The sequence below is a fragment of the Loxodonta africana genome, chromosome 18 (genome assembly GCF_030014295.1).
Source record: "Loxodonta africana isolate mLoxAfr1 chromosome 18, mLoxAfr1.hap2, whole genome shotgun sequence".
Lineage (NCBI taxonomy): Eukaryota > Metazoa > Chordata > Mammalia > Proboscidea > Elephantidae > Loxodonta > Loxodonta africana.
In genome coordinates, this window is record NC_087359.1 from 27,897,900 (window position 1) to 27,917,846 (window position 19,947).

The window sequence follows — 19,947 nt, forward strand, 5'->3', positions numbered from 1 at the left end:
CCCCCCATCCAGATTTTTACTTATCAAAAACATACTGTATTAACTCTTTGATACTGGTTAAAAAACTTCTGTCAACAACCTCTAATAATAAGTTGACACCTGCATCATAGTCAAATTTTGTTTCGGTGAGTGAATAACACAGTGTTTATCATGTTCATGTTTAATTAGATTTGCGGTTATTCTAATTTTACTAATGAATTTTTTTTTTTTTTCCCCGTCAGGGATGGATGAATGAGATTTACAACTATGATCCCGAAACTTACCATGCAACTTTGACACATTCAGTCTTTGTTCGACTTGAGGGTGGGACCTTAAGACTTTCGAAGCCCAATAAAAATATATCCAGGAGGGCCAGCTACAACGAAGCAAAGCCAGAGGTCACCTACATCAGCCAGAAAATCTATGACCTCTCAGACAGCAAGGTGAGCCAGAGTAATCCTGGAAGGAGCACTTAGATGAATGAAGCTGCATTTGCGATCTTGGTTGCTTTACTGTATTTTTTTTTAAGTATTAGTATGATTTAGAGTAGTACCTCCCAAACAGAGTCCCTGAGTGGCGCAAGTGATTAAGTGCTGGACTACTAACTTTAAGGTTGGCAGTTCAAACCCACCCAGAGGCACCTCAGAAATAAGGCCTGACCATCTTCTGAAAGGTCACAGCCTTGAAAGCCCTGTCGAGTGCAGTTTTACTCTGTGCACTTGGGGTCACCGTGACTCAGAACTGACGGGATGGCAACTAACAACAACACACCTCTCAAACTTTAATTGGCTTTATAGTTTAATGCACATATGACTCACCTGGTTATCTTTTTAAATGCAGATTCTAGTTCAGCAACTCTGGGTGGGGCCTGAGAGTATGCACGTTTATGCGCACCCAGCTGATACCCCAGCTGCTGGTCCACACTCTTTAATTTTTTTCAGTTAAACAAAAAGTTATGTGTGATGGTGCTAGGGTAATAACTAATGAAGGCTCCGTAAATGTGAAAGTTATAGATATGCAAAATAACCTACATGTTGAAAAAAGTGTTACATACTTTTGTTTGTGTGAGAAATATAAATTGTTATTCCACAAAGCTAGAGGTCCTCTAGTCATCTGAATAATCTTTAAGTTTCCCCAAAATGACAAAAGTATTTAAAATAATTTTCGTATAAATTTTATTCTTAACTTGAGGTTGATAAACGAGCTTCCCGTCTAGTTTGATGAATGATTTTTCCAGCTGAAGTCTGACCCAGGGTTGTTTACCTCAGTTGATGTCTAAGCTCAGTTGGTGATAATCAGCTAAACACTTACTGTGCTATTGGTATTTGAAAATATAAATATTTGTAACTTTTGCAAAATTCTTAAACATCTACTTTCTGGAATGATTTTGAAGAAAAATAAGTCATTTCTAGAAAGTTATTCTGGTTTCTATAGTCATGTTATAGATGGGTGGTAAAACTATTTCACATTCATCATTTTAGTCAAAAGTACTATAAAATATGTATTTGTGATATACCTAATATCAGTACACAGCATGGCCAATCCTTGATTTAATATGTAAGTCATCGTTTCCCTTTCTCTGTAGATTTATCTTGTACCTAAAAGTTTGGCTCGAAAACGAATCTGGAATAAAAAGTACCCCATTTGTATTGAGCTTGGTCGACAAGATGACTTTATGTCTAAGGCCCAGACTGATAAGGAAACATCAGAAGAGAAGCCACCAGCTGAGAGAGAGCTGGCAGGCGAAGACCCTAAGAAGCCACCGCTGGAGGGAACAAGATCTGGGCAGCGAGATCAGATCCTTTATCTGTTTGGGAGAACTGGCCGAGAAAAAGAGGAGTGGTTTAGAAGATTTATTCTGGCATCTAAACTGAAATTGGAGATCAAGAAGCCACCTGGTGTCTCTGGAAATAAACCAGGTATTGACATATGTGCTAAATGCATATGTATTTTTTAAGGGTCTTTAGGGGAAGCTGAAAAAGATTCCCAGGTAGGAGGGAAGGAAGCCCATCCTGAATTGATTACTGCCTGCCCCGGCAGGTACATTCTCATGAATCTTGCCTTTTAGGCTGATTGCTACAACCTTTGGTACCAAATCATTTGACTATGGTTGGAACTACTTGCAGATTTTTGTTTGTACTTTATTTTTATACATTGTACCTCCTTTGAGAGAAGCAGCTAAATAAAAAAAAACCCTAATTATAAGAGGGCAGGTGAGTCAGGAAGATACTTCAGGAGAGTGTCCTCCAAGCTGAGTCGGCCCTAGAAATGCAGAGTCCTCAGGCCTTCTGTCCCACTGCATGCAGATCGGTCACCATGCAGCACCTCCTTGCTCAGCTTTGGCTAGGCCTGTGGCTTTGAGGGACACGAAAGCAGTAAAATGTAAGCAGTTAACACCCCGCCCCTCAGTTGCAGTGCCTGTTAGACAAAACTAACCCATATGAGTCAGATGTTAACAAATTGCCTGGCTAAAATGAGCGTGATACAGCTAGTAATTGTGGGAGATCAGAGGACAAGATCAGCGTGGGTGTTGTTAGGGAAAGCTCTTTTGGATGGAGTAAGACTAGGATTGAGTCACTCTGGGGCTTTACCTAACAGAGCTTGTGGATCATGGGGTTGTTGGGGGTCACATTAGTCTCAAACACTGCATCAGATTGCTTTGGTTCCTTCCCTTGGAAGATGATCTGGGTTCCTTCCCCTGGGACATTTGCTGACCTACCATTTTGTCAGCCTTCCACACCAGCTTCCATCATGATCCCATCCTGATCTGAGACGTCACTTAGAAAGACTCAAGACCACTAAAAATCAAGATGAATAGGGACATTTCTGGGTAAGAGAAAATTCAAGTGAGTGAGAACTCCTCAGCACCAGCCCTAGCTCTTCTGGTAGATCTAAACTTGTATTGTCCAGTATGGTAGCCACTAGCCACATGTGGCTATTGAGCACTTGAAATGTGGTCTCTCCAAATTGAGATGTGCTCTAAGTATACAATGCATAATGGATTTCAAAGTCTTAGTACCAAAACAAGCAAAAAGTAAATAATGTCATTAACATTTTTTATATTGATTACATGTTGGAATGATAATATTTTAGATAAAGGGGGGTAAATAAAATATATTCAAATTAATTTCATCTGTTTTTACTTAGTGTGGCTACTAGAAATTTAACATGCATATGTGGCCTCCATTTGTGCCTCTCATCCTGTTTTTCTTGGATGACACTGGTCCAGGCACTGACGGCTCAGAACTGGGTTACCCACGGGGGTGCGGGACCACCAGGAGATGATGCCTTATGTGCTCAGGAGCCACCCAGAGCTGCTCCCAAGCAGCCTGTTATTGATGGACTTAACCAAAGCGTTTGATTATATTAAGCGAGTTTGTATTTTTGGAAATGCTGCTAAAGGTTCCCAGACTTTTACTCACTACCCAGCAAACTGAATGGCAGGAGTCAGAGATGTAGGAAAACCTTTAGTGCGCTTACTTTGGCTAAACTCAAACAAGGCTATGCTCTCACACCACTCATGTCTTTCTATGTATGTTTTCTGGGCTGCTTTAAAGGCTGTGAATGGAGACATTAACGGTAAGTTTAAGTCCCAAAAGCATGATTGAGCTGATCAGCCAAACCCATTGCCATCGAGGTGATTCCGACTCATAGTGACCCTATAGGACAGAATAGAACCATCCCGTAGGGTTTCCAAGGAATGGCTGGTGGATTTGAACTCCTGACCTTTTGGTTAGCAGCTGAACTCAACCACTGCGCCATTAGGGCTCCAATTGAACTGGTAGCAAAAATAAATTGGTGAGGACTCTGCTGTCCTTCAGAACCATCTCTGAACCAGTAGCTGGGCATGAGCAGTTAGTAGTCAACTGATAAGGTGGGACTGGTGCAGATTCTCCAAGGCCAAGAACATTCTGTCAGTCCTCTTGACCACCTGGCCCTGTCCTCTTCCTCAGGGGTGCTGTCACTGAAATCATAGATTATGCTGGCAATCGATTATGCTCCTCAAAGTTGAGTATTTGAGGTGATCTTGCTAAAATGCCAGTTCTGATTCAGGGACCTGTGACTCTCTATCTGTAATAGGGGATGCCTGTGCTGCGGGTCCTTTCACGGCTCTGGAAAAGGGCCTGGAGAGAGTGGGAAGCCATGTGGCTTGTTAGCGGAATTCTAGGGTGATCTCTGAACAGGAAGGTTCTGGACGTTATCAAGGGCCATTATCCATGAGCTCCACAGAGCAGTGACTGCTCCTGTGCTTTCTCCGACTCAGGGGACATGTGACAATAGTATGAAGTGGCTGTTCTGTGGGCAGCGAGCACCAGCCAAGCTGTAGAACAGTGTATCCTTTCTTTTTCTGTATCAGCTGAGAGAAGAAACCCCGGTGGCACAATGGTTAAGTACTCAGTTGCTAAGCAAAATGTCAGCGGTTCAAATCCATCAATGGATCTGCAGGAGAAAGACCTGGTGGTCTGCTCCTGTAACGATGACAGCCTAGGAAACGCTATGGGGCAGTTCTACTCTGTCCAACAGGGGCGCTGTGAGTCAGGATCCACTGGACGGCACACAGCAACAACAGTGAATCAGTTGAGAGAAGTAGGGACCTCTCTGGGCTCAGTCGTGAGCTGGTCAGTTTGGTTTGAAGTATTAGTCTAAGTGCACTAAAGGTTTTCCCATATCTCAGGCTCCTACCATTCGGTTTGCTGGGTGGTGAGTGAAAGTCTAGGAAAGTTATGCGGTGAAAAGCCTCAAATATTCAAGTGCTCGAAATCAGCTAGCTAAAACCTGAATGAAGAAATGGCTTGTGTGGCCGTTTGTGAAGCCATGGGGAGTTAACAGATCATACAGCTGGAGCCTCGAAGATAACACTGCCCTGCTGGTTTTCATCTTTTTAAATTATTAACTAAACTCTAGACTTTATTTGGATTTCACTAGCTTTTCCACTAATGCCTTTTTTCTGTTCCAGGATCTGATCCAGGATACCACATTACGTTTAGTTTTCATCTATCTTTAAATGTTTTTGGTATAGCTTTTACATCAACATTTTAAAATAATGTATTAAAATGGTATGAGGAGAATAAAGGCTTACAAAAATTTATTTTTAGTTATGCAATGTAAAACCTCAAATATTCAAATGCTGGACATTATCTAGATAAAACTTAAAGGAAGAAACGTCTTGTATGGCCCTTTGTGAGGCCATGGGGCTGAACCTCTCAAAAATAAAATGATTTGATTCAGTTTTTAACCACTCTGTCGTTCGCCTTGCTTCAGAGTAAGCCTAAGAAAATGTATCTGGATCAGGCACTTCCTGTGCTTTAACCCCCTCTAGAGCTTTTTTTTTTTTTTAGAGCTACGGGGTAAAATTTCAGTCCTAAGGTACCGCTTTGGAGGCACACTGTTCCCAGCCAGTCTCTCCATCCTGACTCCCTCCCCTGCTGCCCCTTGTGCTTCTCACTGAGTCTCTCGCTGGCTTTGTACACACTGGGACCTGCCATTGATTTTTTGTGCATGTCATACCCTCTACCTGGAATGCTCTTCCTCCACCTCGGCCAGGAAAATGCCAGCTGTTCTTCAAGATGAAGCCCAGAGGTCACTGCCTGTGCAAGCCTGTCTCAGCTCTCTGGGCAGTCAGTCACCCCCTTCTTTCTGCCCTGGAGTTGTGATACTTATTATGGAAAATTGTGACTTATCTGCCAAGGTATCTGGTTTCAAGGGCAGGGCTTACACTTTGTTCTTTTTAGCACAGAATTGGCCCAGAAAAAGTGCTGGGTCAATAATTTGTTGAATGAAAGATGGCATGTTTGGAATTGCCCTGGGCTGCGAATGAAGTTATTAGCTCTGCCCACTTTCCATGTGCTCTTAATGGCACTCACAGGTCCTCCATTGGGGTGTGCCATTTTTATATCTGACCCTAAAAGATCACCTGGAAAACAAGGAACGGGACCTTCCAGTTGTATTTCATTGTTCCCATTACTCCAAATTATCTTGGAGATGTTATCTATCATTAGAGCAAAAGGTGTTTCACAGGATGGGAAATAACCTTATAAATATCTTTAAAAACAGTCATATGATAGCATTTTAGCTGCTTTTCACTCAACCCGGTGGCGTTTGTTCTTCTGAGTTCCATCTACCTTGTGGTCCTTTTCTTCATTTGTATTAATAGCCATCCCTTCTTTGCCTCAGGGGTTTTGCCCACACACAGCAGACACAACAGTCCCTCTGGGCACCTGACCCACAGCCGCAGCAGCAGCAAAGGCAGCGTGGAAGAAATCATGTCCCAGCCGAAGCAGAAGGAGCTGGTGGGTAGCGTGCGGCAGAAGATGCTTCTGGACTACAGCGTGTACATGGCCAGGTGTGTCCCCCAAGAAAACCGAAGCCCCCAGAGGAGCCCTGTGCAGAGTGCCGAGAGCAGCCCCACAGCTGGGAAAAAGGTAATGCTGGCTGCCTGGGCTGTGGCTTTTCTGGCCTTCTTTTCAAACACATTTCCTTGTATATATGGTCTTTGAGTGTCTGTTTTGTGCCAGGCCCTGCTGTAGGCACCAGGGACACAGTGATGAACAGAACAGACACAAGCCCTGCCCTCAGGGAGCGTGTACTCTAACCAGGGATAGAGCAAGAAACAAACATCAAGTGGCGATAGAATTAAAATAAAACCGGGTAAGGGAGATAGAAAGAACTGCTCTTTTAGATGGGTGGTCAGGTGGGCCTGTTGAGGAGGTGACCTTTGGGCAGAGACGGGACTGAAGGGAGGAAGTTGAGCCATGGGGATGTGTGGGAGGGGCTTTCCAGGTAAAGGGAACTAGGAGGGAAGAGATCCCACAGCAGGAATGTGGTTGGGGGGCAATCAAGGAACAGCAAAGAGGCCAGCGTGGCTGGACAGTGTGACCAAAGGAAAGAGGAAAACAGTGAGGTTGGAGGGTTGGCAGGGTGGTAGGGCCCCCGAGAGGGTTTTGAGCAGGGAGTGACATTGATTTAAGTTTAAAATGATAAGTGGCGCTCCTTAAAGAGTAGGTTGTAGGAGGTCAAGAGTGGATGGAAGGTGACCATAGCAGTCAAGATTGGGGCTGAGATTACCACCTGGTGTGGTAATAGCAGGTGGTTCAAAGGAGCTGGGTTTGAGATATGTGTTGAAGGTGGAGCCAGCAGGGTCTCCTGATGGATTAGATGTGGGGTGTGAGAATGAGAGGAGTCAGGGCTGATTCCTAGGTTTTTGACTTGAGCAACTAGGTAATCTGTAGGGAAATGTCACAGAAGCATTAGTAATGGAGGCCCAAGTCCTCAATAACCATTATAGCCCCAAAGTCTCAGACTCCTCAGCTGTGTCCAGTGCTTTTGAAGACTTACCACAAGCATTTCAAAATGTAACAAGCTAGACATTGACTCCAGATCACCTATGATAAGATGAATAATAAAAGCTGCAGTATGCCAGATTGCCAGACACTTTAATATATTTAATCTTTTTCACAGTCTTGCAAACTCAATGGTATCAGTCCACTTTTTAGATAAAGAAACTGAGGCTCAGAGATGTTAAATAGCTTAACCACATAGCTGCTGAGTGGTAAAGCGTGCAAAACCTGACCTGAAACTCTTCGTGCAGCCCCTGGGCTTTCCAGAGGGCCATCTGGGTGGGTCATTATACTACTTTGCTTCACCCGAGGGCCTCCGTGCCTCTACTGCACATTGACGTTCTGAGACACAGCTTCCTACTATGGAACATGAAGCCTGTTTTTCATGTTCAGTTGCCAAGGTGTTTGATCTCTTACAGTGACAGTATTTCTGTTCTTAATGGGAGGCATTTGGTACCTTTCCTCTTTGTGCCCAGTAGCTTTTATTCATTCCACTGATCCTCTTCAGTGTGGAAGAGACCCCTGAACTACTCACTTCACCTACATTATTAGGGTAAAAAGGACCATGTGCCTTTGCTGGCCTCTGACCTAAGTTACCAGCCATTGGCAAGTAGAGCTCCCTCCAGGCTGGGGTGGGGTGATGTAAAACTGCCCCAGAGTTGTGGAGACTTTTTACTAATTGTGAGCCTCTCCCCTTCCTCCACCCTTCCGTTCCCTTCTGCCGGGGCTCTCGGCTATCAGGACTTTCATCAGCCTCAGGAAAATCAGGAGGGAATTGTGCACTGGCATAAGAAAAATATCCAACTGAATTTTTCTTTCGAAAAGAGCTCCTTTTAGAACATTGCTTGTTCAGTGTGTGTTACATGAGCTTGTTGTACCGTGTAAACTCGAGGAGGCCCTAGAGGCAGGCCCTGATGGTTCAGCCACCCAGCCCTTCTCCCAGTGACGGGTGTTCTCTAGTGCAAACAAACTTTCTAGGTACTTGGCACTAACCCTTTAAGCACCAAACCATTTTTTTTTCCTCTTCTAAGTCTGATGAAAGTCTTTTCAAAACCATATTATGCTTCGTGGCCTCGCAGAGCAGGCAGGTGTGATTTAATCTTGGTAACCTGAAGACTCAGTACAATGAACGGAAACCCAGTCCTGTTCTAATGCAGGGCTACCAAGGGCCAAAGGCCTTTCATCCCCTGCAGTATTTTCTCTCAGTTGTCAGTTGCCTGCCATTGGTATGTGTCCTTCTAGTTGGCTTTTCCTTGAGCCCTCATTTCTCACCTCCACCCTTGTTAATTTAATGATTGTAATCTGCCACAGGCTAGGAAATTAGAGAGCAGAAAGAACTGTCTTTGAAAGAGGGGCCTTTGAAGATGTGCACAAGCTTTAGTACAGGGTTCCCATGGCCACTTGGCCTGCCTAAAGCATTGTCTGGGTCATGTCCTGGCTCCTGGGGTGGTCTAGAAGTTGAGATGGTCTTGAATAAAGTAGGTGTTTGTTCTAGTTAGCTACTGCTGTATAACCTACAACTCCAAAAGTCGGGGCTTAAAACAATAACAATCACTATTTTACTCACAAATTTGCAATTTGGGCAAGGCTTAGCAGTGAAGGCTGCGTGCAGCGTCAACTGGGAAGGCTGGACTGGGGCTAGTGGATCTGGTTCCAAGAGGGCACACTCACATGGCAGGCCAGTAGACGCTGGCTGTTGGCTGGGAGCTCACCTGGGGTTCAGGGCTGGAGGCCACAGTTCTTCTCCATCTGACTGGGTTCCAAAGGCAAGTGTCCCTAGAGAAAGAGCAGGTGGAAGTTGTATTACTTTTATGACCTAGCATCAGATGTAGTGTATAGTCAGCTTTCGATATCTGCAGGTTCCACATCTGCCAGTTCAACTAACTGTGGATCAAAAATGATTTGTTTAAAAAAAAAAAGTTCCAAAAAGTGAAACTTGAATTTGTGGCACGCTGAACACTGTGCCAAATCCACACAAATGAAGTGATGTGTAGGCACCCCCTACTGTAGCCTCCCATCATTTCATGGATCCTCAGTCTCTCTCCAGGGCTCGCTATTTGAGCATTGTTGGCCTTGTCATTATTCCCTAAACAATACAGTACTGTATAACAATTATTTACATAGCATTTGCATTGTATTAGGTATTATAAGTAATCTAGAGATGATTTAAAGTATACAGGAGGATGTGTGTAGGTTATAAGCAAATACCATGCCATTTTATATAAGGGACTGGAGCATCTGCTGATTTTGGTATCCACGGGGGTCCTGGAATCAGTCCCCCATGGATACCAATGGACAACTCTAGTGTCACTTTTGCCATACTCTATTAGTAAAGCAACCACAAAAGACTGGAGGGTGCAAAGATTCCACTGCTTTCTGAGGGAGGGCAAATTCCTGGAAGAAGCACGTGGGATGCGAAAGCTTGTTGCACCGTTTTTAGAAATGAAGAGCTGCAGCGTGTTCCTCTCCTACTTTTATTACTTCCCTGCTTTCCTTTCTAAGTCAGTAGAGATCTGTGTGTGTCACATGTCTCCTAATGGGTATGGGGTTTCTTTTTGGGATAATAAAATTTTCCTTAAGTTGTGGTGATGGCTGTACAACTCTGTGAATATGCTAAAAATCATTGAATTCTGTACTTTAAAAGGGTGAGTTGCATGGTATATGAATTATATCTCAATGAATCTGTAAAAAAAAAAAGAAGAAGAAGAAGAAGATCCAAAACTATGTTGCTGTTGCTATTGTTAGATGCCATTGAGTCGGTTCCGACTCACAGCAACCCTGTGTACAACAGAACGAAACACTGCCCGATCCTGAGCCATCCTCACAGTCGTTAATACTTGAGCCCCTTGTTGCAGCCACTGTGTCAGTCCATCTCACTGAGAGTGTTCTTCTTTTTCATTGGCCCTTTACTTTACCAAGCATGAGCCCTCCTGATAACGTGTCCAAAGTATGTGAGACGTAATCTCACCATCTTTACTTCTAAGAAGCATTCTGGTTGTACTTCCTCCAAGACAGATTTGTTTGTTCTTTTGGCAGTCCATGGTATATTCAATATTCTTCATCAACACCATAATTCAAAGACTTCAATTCTTTTTCAGTCTTCCTTATTCATCATCCAGCTTTTGCATGCATATTAAGCAACTGAAAACACCATGGCTTGGGTCAGGCGCGCCTTAGTCTTCAAGGTGACATCTTTCCTTTCCAACACTTTAAAGAGGCCTTTTGCAGCAGATTTGCCAAATGGCAATGTGTCTTTTGATTTCTTGACTACAGCTTCCATGGTTGTTGATTGTGGATCCAAGTAAAATGAAATCTTTGACAACTTCAGTCTTTTCTCCGTTTATCATGATGTTGCTCATTGGCCCAGTTGTGAGGATTTTTGTTTTCTTTATGCTGAGGTGCAATCCATACTGAAGGCTGTGGTCTTTGATCTTCATCAGTAAATGCTGCAAGTCCTTTTCACTTTCATTAAGCAAGGCTGTGTCATCTACATAACGCAGGTTGTTAATGAGTCTTCCTGTAATCCTAATACTCCATTCTTCTTCATACAATCCAGCTTCTCAGATTATTGCTCAGTATGGTGAAAGGATATAACCCTGACACACACCTTTCCTGACTTTAAACCATGCAGTATCTCCTTGTTGAGTCAGAACAGCTGCCTCTTGATCTAAGTACAGGTTCCTTGTGAGCACAATTAAATGTTCTGGAATTCCCATTCTTCACAGTGTGTTACAGTCCACAGAGTTGAATGCCTTTGCATAGTCAATAAAATACAGGTAACCATCTTTCTGGTATTCTCTGCTTTCAGCCAGGGTCCATCTGACATCAGCAATGGTATCCCTGATTCCACGTCCTCTTCTGAATCCAGCTTGAATTTCTGGCGGTTCCCCGTCCATATACTGCTGCAGCTGTATATTGGACCTGTTAGGTCCAATTTTGTTTGGGTTTGTAGTAAAATTGTGGGTGTTTTATACAATGAATATGTATTGTTTTTATAATCAGGGAAAGCAAACAAAAAAACATGGGGGAAGCGTCTTCCAGTGTGCCTTTTCTTGGACCAAACAGCGTTTTTTGAAACTCATGGCACCAGACCTTGTATGGCCAAATCTTATGAGCAGAGGCACTAAGCTCTCTTTATGACAAAAATGAGGGCTGATCTTAGCTATGTGTAACAGAAGCTGTTACACCCCAGAATTAAATAAATTCTGAACCACTTTACCTTGGAGGTTAGTCTTTAATAAAATATATCCCAAGAGGTACTCAGACAGTTAGGATGGCCTGGCGTCATCTTCAGACCGTTGAACTCTCCAGACTTTTTTAGGGGGCACAATCTTTGGAAAGTTACCATTTCTAAATGTATGTCTACAGTTGAAATGGTGAAATGAATATTCTCCACACATTTCTTCCTGCAGCCAAATGGCAATATTAGGAGATGTACGCACATTTATCCTTTAAGCTCTTATTATTTACTCTGTTATGACATGCATTGGAAGTGAGTTCTTCTAGCTGCCTGTTGAGTCCAGATTTTGTTCATAAAGCTTCTTTGATGCATTGTCCGTGTTCTGCTGCTTTTAGATGTTTCTTTGTTCCCCATGAGTCTGTGGAGAAAAGCCTACATTAGAAAAAGGAACCGTTGAAAAGGAAAAAAAAAAAAAAAAAAAACCTGCTTGTCAGTTATTTCAGAAATTTGTTTATCACATCGTATTGGTTTAGGCATAAATTGTGAAACAGCTTTTGTTTCTTGGAATTTTCTGCTAAACTTGTTCCCTGTGAATAACTAGGGTTATAAAGAAAGATTAATAAAGAATAGACTTTCCCACTTGTAGCCTACAAATCTAAATAAGACAAGTGGTACCCTGGTGGGCAGCAAGTTTTCACTGTCTGAATGGCCAAGAGGATGCTATCCTTAGATGAGTGTTTACTCAGAAGTCTGTTGAGATAATCTGAGGTGGAGATGTCTAGGCAGAGAGAAGAATGATGCACAAAACATGTGCAGTGTGTGGCCTGACTTCTGCTCTTCCATTCAGGGTCTGGTTAATATCTAAAGACATTGCAGCACCAGAAAACCACAGATGGAATACTATACAGCCATTAAAAAGAATGAGGTAGACCTGTGTGTTCTGAAATGGAATGACCAGTGTGTATTTTTTAAACCATGGTTGGTGGTGTTTTTTTGTTTGTTTTGTGTTTTAATGAGACTCACCAACATTCACAAGGGAAACCTCTGAGAACATCCAAATTTGAAGGACTCCTAGAACATAAAATATCTCCCCCTAGGTGCAGTAACACGTGATTGAAAACATGTAAGTGAACCTCTAGACCCCCAAAGAGAGATGCCACAAGCTCTGATAAGGCCAGTGGGCAGGTGGGTACTGAGTAGTACACTAGGCTCGTATGCAAGCTCAGTGACTGGCCCACCTGAGTCAGAACCTCAGAATTCCGGGCTTCCGGAAATTCACACTTAATACATGCCATAGACCTTTGGGGTACTCACAGGTACTCAGTCCTGCAGGTGTCAAATCCATGCATGCCAAGTGACCTGTATACCATGCCACTGGCCTGTACCCCCAACAGCTGTGATGTGGGCCCAGCGACAGCTGCCCAGAACAGAGCACTGGCGTGAACACTTCCTAAGGAGCATGGGGACACTGAGTGTCTGAGGTGTTGCCGTGATGTGTGTTTTATGGCTGCAGCCGGCCCATGAGAGCAGCACAGGTGCATTTGTACAAACCTTAGAGGGAAGGGAAAGGGTGAGTAATTCACAGATTTCCACTTCGAGTTCTTCTGATTTTTGCTTTCTAAGGCTGCTGTTTCTGTAAGGCTAATGTTTAATTAAAGACCTCAGTGTAGAGAAGTGTCATGCCAGGGGTCATTTACAGAACCGGGGAACAAAACTCCTGTCAGGCTGCACTCATGAACTAGGGGCCTCAGGCAGGACCCTGAACGCTTGAGTCTGTTTTCTCATCTGTAAAATGGAAATGAAGAGCCTATCTTTCTGGGGCATTGTGAGGAGTAAATGAGGCAGCATGAGAAAGTCTCTCAGAGGGCCTGGCCTGTGGCACTAGACAACAGTAACAAGCTCCGCCTCACCAAGCACTAAATGTGTCCCAGGTGCATCACCTCCACTGCCCACTTTAACCTCACAGCACCCTCCGTGGCCGTTGCTGCCGATTCTCCCTTCTTCTTCCCCCTATCCCTGGTCCTTCCAGGCAGGGTCTAGTCTAACAGTTAGCCTTGGAAATTGGAGACTAGCCCCAGTTTGTTCTTCTTCCACCTCACACGTTAACCATGGCAGATGTTTCCAGACAGAAATATCAAATGGAGGTGAGGACCAGGTATTTCACTGGCTGAGATTAAGGCGAACAACTGTAGGAGTCTGTGGCTGTTTCTTTTCTAGGACTGTGGTTGTTGGCTTCACCTGCTCATTACATCATTGAGGAGCTTCTGAAAATCCTGATGCCTGGTTAAGTTAGGCTAAGGGTGGGACCCAGCCATCATTACTTTTTAAGCTCCAACCTTCTGTCTCCTCACAAGGCTTGGGCTGAATGTTAGAGTACTGGCCAGTGGAGAACTGGGTTCTGCTTAGGTGAGGACCAGCTTAACATTTACACGTCCAAGGAGCATTCACTGGGTAAAAAATAGGTGGGCATTTGATCAGACATGTCATTGATTCAGAATGTTGATACCAAGCTGATTTTTGGCCCAGGGTAATTTGGCTGAGCTAATTGTGTGAAATACTTACTTGGTTCACAGGAACACTGATGAAAAAAGACAGTAGACAAAGAGGAGGTTTTTAGCTGTGATGGCAGCTTTTGTTTCTCCCCTTTTCTATTCACTGAGGTAATTAATGTAGGACTTGCCATTTATAGGGAAGAAGCACAGCTCATGTGGCCTCGTCATCTCCACATGAGATGGAGGTGGGACCTTCAGTGAATTGATAAAAATAAGCACCTGCCATATTCTCCAGTTGCTTTCTAACTAATTTTGGCCCCTTTTCTTTTGCTAGTTGCCAGAGGCTCTACTCTCTGAGGAGGAAGAACAGGAAGCTTGGGTGAACGCCTTGCTTGGAAGAATGTTTTGGGACTTCTTAGGAGAGAAATACTGGTCTGATCTGGTGTCTAAGAAAATCCAAATGAAACTCAGCAAAATAAAGGTATTGTTTTCTACACAAGATGTTCTGGTTCTTCACATTTCTTAACTTCTGGAAGTTTTGTATCATTATGCCCTAAGTGAAAAATAACTTGGTTTAAAGCATATGACATGAGAGTAGTAAGTTCCTATGAAAAACCATCTCTGGCTGGTCTACCTGGGGACCTAGAAAACATTTCTGTTTACTTTTTTCTTGGGCTGCGTCACTGTTACCCACTCTAGATGATGATCCAGAATTTGGTTCGGGAAAATGTGAGCTTTTGTAGCTGGTGTGTCTTGTATAATTCTGTTCTTTAAATTAATAATGAACTTAAATTGTATGTCCAGAGCCCTCAGCCTGTGGTCTGTGCCACACAATATTTGCTCTGAGGAAAATACCAGACTACTTCAGACTTCTTTCCCAAGTGTGTTCCCTCCCAAAGCTCTAAATGTGTCTGCGTTTGACCTTTGCCTTTTGGCCAGATGGTACTTTATTTTGGGCTCTCTCTCTGCTGAAGAAACCATCTTAGTGCTGATCCAGGCCCACTTGGAAGTGAGTTTAAACCGTGTAAGTATTTCTTGTAATTGTCATTAAATGACTCATTTGCCAACCAAGGGGCCTTACTTAGCTTACTTAGAAGTAAGCTTTGACTCAGTAAAGACCCAGCCGAGGAATAGTAACTTTGGTCCCAAATCTTCAATGAAGGCTTACTACAGTCAATAGCTGAAATCAGTGGCTCTGAATCTTTTAGTCATAAATTCCTTTGAGAAGCAGAAGCCTATGGATCCTCTCCCTAGAGAAATGCACATAGATACCAAATTTTGCCCATGGTTTTAGAGTTCAAGGACTCCATGTTAAGAAACTGTGAGCTGAGGTAAAATTACATGTGGAGAAAAATATGGGCATAGAGTAGCTTCAATTCAATTTCTGTCATTTCTTTGGGTAAAGCACAGACCTTTTCTAGCTTACTCATGTGCTAGCTAGCTCTGGCTGCCAGCTGCGGGCCAGTGTCGTCCCCTGATGAAGAGTAGACCCTGCCTCCTGAGCTTGAGGAACTGGGTTCAGGGCAGGGCTTTGGGAGGGCTCCGTGGACAAGTGTTATCCTGGTTGTACTGTTAAGGTGGGTTGAGGGTTGAGTCTGTTTCTGCTAGCCAGCTCTGTAGAGGGGACGCGCCAGGCAGCAGTGACCCTCTGTCTCGGGAATGAGAGTTCAGCACCCGACCTAGAGATCACTCAACTTCTTCTCCTTTTTGGAAAATGATGGAAACGTTGAGTTTCCAGGTCAACGCCAACCCACAGCACTGCCACTGCTCTTTTTCAAGATACCATTTTGGGCTTTCCCGTGAGAGGGAAAGCAGGGCATGCTTGAAGTCCAGGCAGGACACTGCCCTCTCTGTTACACACCATCCAAAATGAACTTGATGAGGAGGTACTTCACTCTTCTCTCTGGAGCTAGAAGTCTGTAGTGTCTCTGCCCCATTAGTGGAGAATGGTAAGCTTCCTCATTCCAGAAGTTGAGGGAAAGTCTTTTATTTTCATTTTCTCCCTTTGCAGTTTGATGTGGGCTTTTGTAGTTTAGAAACTTAAGCTTCCTTTGGTTTTTTGAGGTCAGAAGTACTAAAAGGTTAGAATGGGGAAATGATCCTTCAGCCTCAGCAGTTCAGCAGTGGAAGCTGTATCCCTCCATCAGCCTCAGTATATCTGCACTCCCTCCACCCCCACCTGAGCTGCTGCCTTAGGAAGTGGCCTGCAGACCAGAGGGGACCCTAGGCAATGGACTAAACAGAAAGGCAGCAGAATATTACTTCTCAAATTCTGAACCTACCACCACCCCTGCCAGAAGAATGCTTATTATGACCAAAGATCCAGGTTCCCCTGGAGAGGCCGTACGTAGTACCTTAAACCTAGTAGTGAGTCAGTATTAGGTAGCAGCCAGCCCAGAGCCAGCATGGAGACAGAGAATTGGGGCCTGGAGGAGCTGAGCTGTGCCCTGTGACAGATCTCCTTTGTCTCCTGGCTTCCCTGGAAGAACTCTTTGCTGGCCTTGCCCTGCAGTCCCAGATTGTCCCCCTCACACATGATAAAGATTCGCGTAGTACAGGAGCAGCCCTCTGTTTTCTGGTACCCAGTGATGGGCTTAAAACAACCTGAACTTCTGCCCAACAGCAGATATACTCTTGGCCTCAGCCAGCTGATAGAACACCACCTTGGGGCCTTTGGTGGTTATGGGCCTGTTGTGCCTATGTCAGTATCTGCTGCTCTTACTGGAAGCAGCTCTGACTTATCACCCATCAACCTGAGAATGTCCCATACACCTGTATCTCTAGTCCCCAGTTGAGTTTACTCAGGAGGATGAAGAATGTGCCACTGGGTTCCTGTCTCATTGAGGTACCCTTTGGGTAGGAGGAGAGGCATTCTGGTTGAAAAGAACAAGAAGAGAAGTGATCTTTCCCTGCTTTCCCCAGCTGGGTAGGAAGAACATTCCTCTAGAGTCTGGTACCAAGAGTTTGAACCCAGGCAGAAATCTGAACAAGGAGGGGTGTGTGTGTGTGTGTGTTGCGGGTAGAGTTTAGAAATGGTCTCGCGTCTTGTGGTTGGGCAGACAGGTGAGTAAGTAGCAAACCAGGCTCAGCTGCTCTCCCTTCCCCATTCTACATACTGTAATTAGGGCCCACCCCCATCCTGTCTTTCTCAGTTTCTTTCACCCCCCCCCTTCTTTGTCTTAGGTCCTGTCTCAGGTCCTTCCTTTGCCCTTGCACAGACTACAGGGCGCAAGATGGGGAAGGGGGGTCCTGAACAGGGATAGAGGAGGGACAGTTACATTCCTGCTGTCTCTGATTCACTCATGTGGCTTAGTGTGGGACTTGTGTTCCCATAGAAACACTGTTGGAAGTGGTGACATTCCCTGGCCAGCCCTCGGAGTCTCTAACCCAGCATGTTCCTGAAACACTAGGTATTAGAGTGGCAATAATGGGGATAAAGGGCTGTGGCCAGTTACGGATTTTGGCTACATTTTTGGCCACGGAGTGTTTTTAGGCTGATTGAGAGGCCAAGCACCACTTATAACATTGATTCTTTAGAAAAATGTTTTCCAAATACAACCACCGCCAATTCAAAAATGCACGTTTGAACACTGCCTCTACTCACGTTTTGTCCACCACAGACATCATGATCTCTTTAAAGTAATCTCTTCACCCTACCCTTATCCCTCCAACAAAATCAGGGACGAAGTTCTCTGACTGGTGAATCCTGAAAGTTTGTTTTTCTGCAGAGAGATGGCTGAAGTAGTCCAGCAACTTAAGTGTTAAATCCATGCCTGGCTAAGTGCTGCCTTGTTTTATGGGAAATACTGAACAAATATTTGATTTTTTAAAAACTCTTAATTCTAAATTTTTACAAAATCATTCTAATGTTTAACTGGAAAAATACTTAAAATATTTGTGAGAATAACTTTGAAAACTCTAGGGGAAAACAAAAGAAGAGGGACTTGCCAGATTAAAAAATACAAAACTACAGTAATAAAAGCAGTTTGAGACTGGCAGAAAACAGTGCTCAGTACAGACTCCAGTATAGTGGGAATCTTGTATTTAAAGATGGCACTACAGATTAATAAGGAAAGGGCTGGTTACTCAATAACAGCTTGGGACAGCTGATTAGCCATTTGGAAAAATAAAATAAAATTGAATCCCTACTTTACATCTTACACTAAAATTCTGAATGAATTAAAGATTTAAACAAACAAAAATACACATATACAAATCTACTAGGGGATAAAAAAAAATAGATGAATTCATTCTGTAATCTTGAGGTGAAGTAGGACTTTGTAAACATGATACCAGTGCTCTTATGCCATTTCCTTTAGAATAAATCCCCCCTGATAGGCTTGGGGGTTTGTATTAGTCCAGAGTCCCAGCAGGAGACAGATGGAGTAGCCTGAGGGAAGATTTATAAAACTGTGGGCAGATGTAGAGAGACTAAAAGGGATAGAGCGAGGGCTAGCAGCAGTGGGGAGCTGTTACTGCTCCCCGAAGGACCAAAGGCAAGGAGCAGTCCCTGGAACTCTGAAAAGGTAGCCCTGTGGAGAGGGCTGCCCAACTGATAGCACCTGTGACCTTACAGTAGAGGAATCTGGGGAGGAGACAAATGCCTACAACACTCTTAGCCACATGCCTCCCACCAACCCTGCCCATTGGTGTATCCCATTGGCCATGCCCAACTAGAAGCCAGAGTGGTTGACATAGGCCAGTGTCACCAGGTAGAGGGTGGAGTGCAGATCCAGAAGAACAACAGGAGGTGTCCAGCTCGAGGTCAAAGGGATGTGATTTTTAAAAGATGTAATACATGTTCTAAATTTGCCGGTCAGAAATGTTATCGTAATAGCTTCCTCCCCACTAATGGTCTAAGAGAGGCTCATTTTCCCATATTTTGGCCAACCCCGGGCATTATTCATCTAACCAGCATGGCTGATTCCTTTTGCAGAGTCATATATCTTGTCAAAAGCCACTCCTCAGAGAAGCCTTCCTAGACCTCCTTAGCTAAAATAGCCAGTCCCAGCCACGTGCCAGGCTCTCTGTCCTGTTACCTGCTTTGTTTTCTTGTAGCAGTAATCACTCTCTGAAACTATATTATTTATCCGTCTACTTATTTATCAGTTCCCACCTCTCCTATATTAACCCCATGAGAGCAAGGAACTTGCCCATTGTTCACGGTGCTGTCTTCAGTACGATGCCTAGTACATGGTAGAGCGCTCAGTCTATTTTGGTTAATTAAATGATGTATGCCCCAAACCCTGGCCACCATTCCCTCTAAGAGTATGTTGAATTCTGACTTGTCTTGGCAGTTTTACAAGGTTGATAACGTTTCTCATCCACTGTTTACTTCTTTTCTCCAGCTCCCCTACTTTATGAATGAGCTGACTCTGACGGAACTTGACATGGGGGTGGCTGTGCCAAAAATCCTTCAGGCCTTCAAGCCTTATGTTGATCACCAAGGTAACTCTTAACTGACTCTGAGAGGAACTGACCATGTATATGAATGTTAAGATGTTTGCATCACTATGGATTCAGTACCAAGGCTTTGTGTTTGGAGGGGGTTGGGGACTATTTTTAACCATCTATTTCAGGTTAAAGGAGCCCAGGTCTCGCAGTGGTGAAATGCGTAGCTGGTAACCCAAAGGTCAGTGGTTTGAACCCACCAGCCGCTTCTTGGGAGAAAGATGTGACAGCCTGCCTCCATAAAGATTACTGATTCAGAAGTCCTGTTGAGCAGTTCTCCTCTGTCCTATAGGGTTGCTATGAGTCAGAATTGACTCGACAGCGTTGGGTTTTTGGTGTTTTGTGTCGACTACCTTTTCTTCTTCTTTTTTTGAATAAATATTTTATTGTGTTTTCATTGAAGGTTTACACAGCAATTTAGGTTTCCATTCAACAGTTTCTACACAGATTGCTCAGTGGCATTGGTTACGTTCTTCACAATGTGTGAACATTCTCAGTACTTCCGTTC

General features: G+C 43.9%; 1 protein-coding gene across 5 annotated transcripts in view; it reads left to right on the top strand.

Moving 5' to 3' along the window:
- The window catches only part of TEX2 (testis expressed 2), a 126,561-nt gene that overhangs the window by 79,204 nt on the left and 27,410 nt on the right, over positions 1-19,947 (top strand). For all 5 annotated transcript variants that reach the window (XM_064270908.1, XM_064270912.1, XM_064270913.1 and 2 more), the window contains 5 exons: positions 222-422; positions 1,565-1,898; positions 6,154-6,401; positions 14,323-14,469; positions 19,337-19,436. In XM_064270908.1, the coding sequence (XP_064126978.1) occupies positions 222-422; positions 1,565-1,898; positions 6,154-6,401; positions 14,323-14,469; positions 19,337-19,436 (1,030 nt within the window). The remainder of the gene's footprint in view (positions 1-221; positions 423-1,564; positions 1,899-6,153; positions 6,402-14,322; positions 14,470-19,336; positions 19,437-19,947) is intronic.